Source organism: Coptis chinensis, chromosome 8 (genome assembly GCF_015680905.1).
Source record: "Coptis chinensis isolate HL-2020 chromosome 8, ASM1568090v1, whole genome shotgun sequence".
NCBI lineage: Eukaryota > Viridiplantae > Streptophyta > Magnoliopsida > Ranunculales > Ranunculaceae > Coptis > Coptis chinensis.
In genome coordinates this window covers 44,474,759-44,478,014 of record NC_141463.1, presented here as the reverse complement: position 1 = coordinate 44,478,014, position 3,256 = coordinate 44,474,759, and the positions used below count along the sequence as shown (strand labels likewise).

The 3,256-nt window shown below is 37.2% G+C and overlaps 1 protein-coding gene across 1 annotated transcript; it reads left to right on the top strand.

Moving 5' to 3' along the window:
- The first annotated feature begins 2,347 nt into the window (after positions 1 to 2,347).
- On the top strand, positions 2,348 to 3,256 carry LOC147481590 (uncharacterized protein At4g02000-like). The gene has a single exon (XM_086578983.1). It carries the CDS (start codon positions 2,348 to 2,350, stop codon positions 3,254 to 3,256), a length of 909 nt encoding a protein of 302 aa, XP_086435109.1.

The following is a 3,256-nucleotide window of genomic DNA, read 5'->3' as shown; positions in this document are numbered from 1 at the left end:
CGATTGAAGCATATGACTGTCAAAATGATCAGTATGAGAAAACTTTACACAACGGTATATTGCTTTTACAAAATGGACATATGGTTTGAAATCAGAGATAAAGCCAAGCACGCCACTATTCATCGAAGACGACGTAGATATTTTAGATTTTTATTATTTAATTTTTGTAAAGTCAAAAAATGAATAGTTCGAATAGTGTCAAATAATGTTGAATAGTGTCAAATAGTGATTACTATTCCTTAAAGTCAAAAAGTTGAATAGTGATCAAATCTCGGTCGTTGGATCGATTTACGAGATTCGATCCACGACCGAATCCATTCAACTATAAATAGAATGGTCTAGTTTTAGTTTTTCTCATGGAATGGTTAGCATTCCATCAGTAGGAGTAGAGTAGTTTTTGCTTTCCTAGTGTAATGAAGAATTTAATTTCCAATTTTTAATTAAAATGTTTTTAATTCAGTTTTATTTTCTATTAATTAGAATAAAACTTTAGTTATGTGATCTCAAAGCGGAAACTCTGCCCGAGTGAGAATTATATCCGTTTGGGGGGTTAATAAAACTCATGTGAGGGAAAATCTTCGTTGTTGGTTTGGTAAGTTGTTTAGGAAGAACAACTAGACCTACATCCTATCCCAAAATGATAGTTGGTGTAGTGTCTAGTTAGGGATCAAAGTGATGAGCTTAGAGATAAGTCATTGCTTTGGTTCCACTTGCTAGCATGTATGAGCTTAGAAATGAGTCATACATGTTAGGGATCAAGTTTTCTTCTATTAGACTTGTCTATGAGTTCTAGGAAGAATAAAATGAACTTATCGAACAACAAAACTTATTAAAATCATTGAGATGAAATATTTTACAATTTTATTGAAATGTGAACGAAATGACAAACCCGACCGCTGTTTTACAGTTAGATCAGTCCTCATTCCTCATCTATTTTCTTCTCTTCGTCCCTCTCCTCTCTCTCTCCACGCCCTCTCAATCTCTCCCTCTCCACTCTACCTCTCCGCTCACGCCCCCACTGTATAGCAGTATACTAGTTAAGTATGAAAAATGTAGACATTTAATTTTAAGAGTATCATCTCTTCCACCATTACTATCTCTTTTTTTCTAAAATCATAAGAATTTATACTTAGTTAAAATCGATATACATAATCAAATTATAATAAAAATAAATAAAAAATCACCAAAACAATTAAGTAAACTAGTAAAGTATAATTCAATCAGGCCTGACCTGGCCCTCATTTGGCCCTAAAAAATGAGAGTCGAGGTGCGGGTTAAGGGTTTGAGTCCCGTCAATCATGAGGGCTTTTATGGTTTGAGGGCCGGGCCGGCTAGCCCAATCCTTTTAACACCCCTACCCCCAATTACATCAAGTTAATATGTTGCCAACCTGTTTAACCTTCCTCTTCTCATCTCCCCCACCCCCTCCACATTCCTAATCCCTACTCCCTAAATTCCCTAAAAACTATACCGTAAGTCCTAAACTTCGAAACACTAAAATGGAAGACCCCAACTTTTTAGAACATGAAGATGAACAATTTAATGAAAAGGTACAAGAACAAATTAGAGAAATGAGAGAAAATGAGAGAACATGTGCAACAACATATTAGAGAAATTAGAGAAGAAGAAAGTAGATATGAAATGAGAAATAATGAAAAAGAGAGAAGAATGGAAAATAACCAAATGAGAGAAAATATTGAAAATAAAGAAATTGCAATGGAAATTGAAGAAGTTGCACGGAAAGTGAAGATGTAGACAATGTAATTAGTCAGAACAATGGAAACGCCAAGAAATCGTCGGCGACCAAGACAACTAATGCCAATAACTTCTATCAGTGACTACCAAAATATATATATATATATATATATATATATATGCCAATGACTTTCTATTGTAAAATAGTTATCGTGGCACAAACAGACCAAACTCGTTTCACGAGTCGTGAGAATCTTCTTTTGTGGGAATTATCAATTATGTCTCGTGTCCTGCTGCTATGGAGGCTCTTTTTATACTGTTGTTGTTGCTGCTTTTCCATGAGATGAAAGATAATGAAATTCAAAATCAGAGATATTGTTTTCAACAAAATTTATGAGATCTTATAATCTTCAGTTGTTCAAAATCAAATTTATAATGAGATGCGTGATCACCACAGCTTGATCCTTATGTCACGCATCTCAAATTGTTGAACAAAAGCGTTGGGTTGCCAATTTACCCGGCTCTACTGCGGCCAAAAGCAGCCATTGTTTGTTCCAATTGTTTCCCTCCGCCCATCTAATCCCTTCTTACCTATCGGGTGTTTTCTCTCGTAAGTTAGTAGTTTTTTTCCTCTGGGATCTGAAGAGCTTAGATGGTCAGAGATATGCCAGTAGAAGATAGGGTAGATATGACGGAACACGAGAGGCTGGCTAGAGCCAGAATAGAGGAGCTCCAAGTGGAGATGGGAAATCTCTTCTGTTCAAAAGAGAAACGAGTAGTAGAGATTGCTAGTAGAAATAAGGATGACAATACTGTTGAACAGCGAACCTTGGTGGGAAAGTTGTATGGAGGCAAAGCCATCTCCCTACAAGATCTGGCAGATGAGCTACACCAGTGTTGGCAAATAAGGGGGCCTACAAAGATAGAGCTGATAGCTAAAGGATATTACAGGATGGAGTTTGAAGAAGAAGAGGAATTGAAACATGTGCTGAAAAATGGCCCTTGGTTGATACAAGGGTTTATATTCTCAATTAAGAAAGGGATTCATACTAATGAGGTGGTCTCTGCAAAGAAGTTTGATCTGGTAGATTTCTGGATTCAGATCTACGACATCCCGAGAGATCGAATCACAGAGGATAATGTTAGGAAAGTGGGAATCATACTTGGCAAAGTTAAAGCCATGGATTTGTGTTGTCAAAGGGAGTTTCGGATTCCGGTAGCTAGGGTAAGGGTTCGTATGGATATAAAGGAAAGGCTGCTGAAAGGAGTCGATCTCAGAACGGAGAAGGGGGAAGTGATACCAGTGATTTTTAAATATGAAAAGTTGGAGATATTCTGTTATTTTTGTGGATGCATAGGGCACGATATCCATTACTGCGAAAAAAGAGAGACATATGGCATTGAGCTGCGCAAACATGGAGGATCACTCAGAGATATTAAAAATAATTTCTCGTTTATGATGAGAGCCAATGTCTTCTTCAATGGCGAGGCAAGCATGGGGCCAATCGCTGTTATTATCTCTGGAACCCCACGAAAACCAAGAGCGGACCGATTCGCGTAA

Excerpts from the sequence above, each read along its gene's own strand:
- LOC147481590 (XM_086578983.1), top strand. The coding sequence starts at position 2,348 with ATGGTCAGAGATATGCCAGTAGAAGATAGGGTAGATATGACGGAACAC.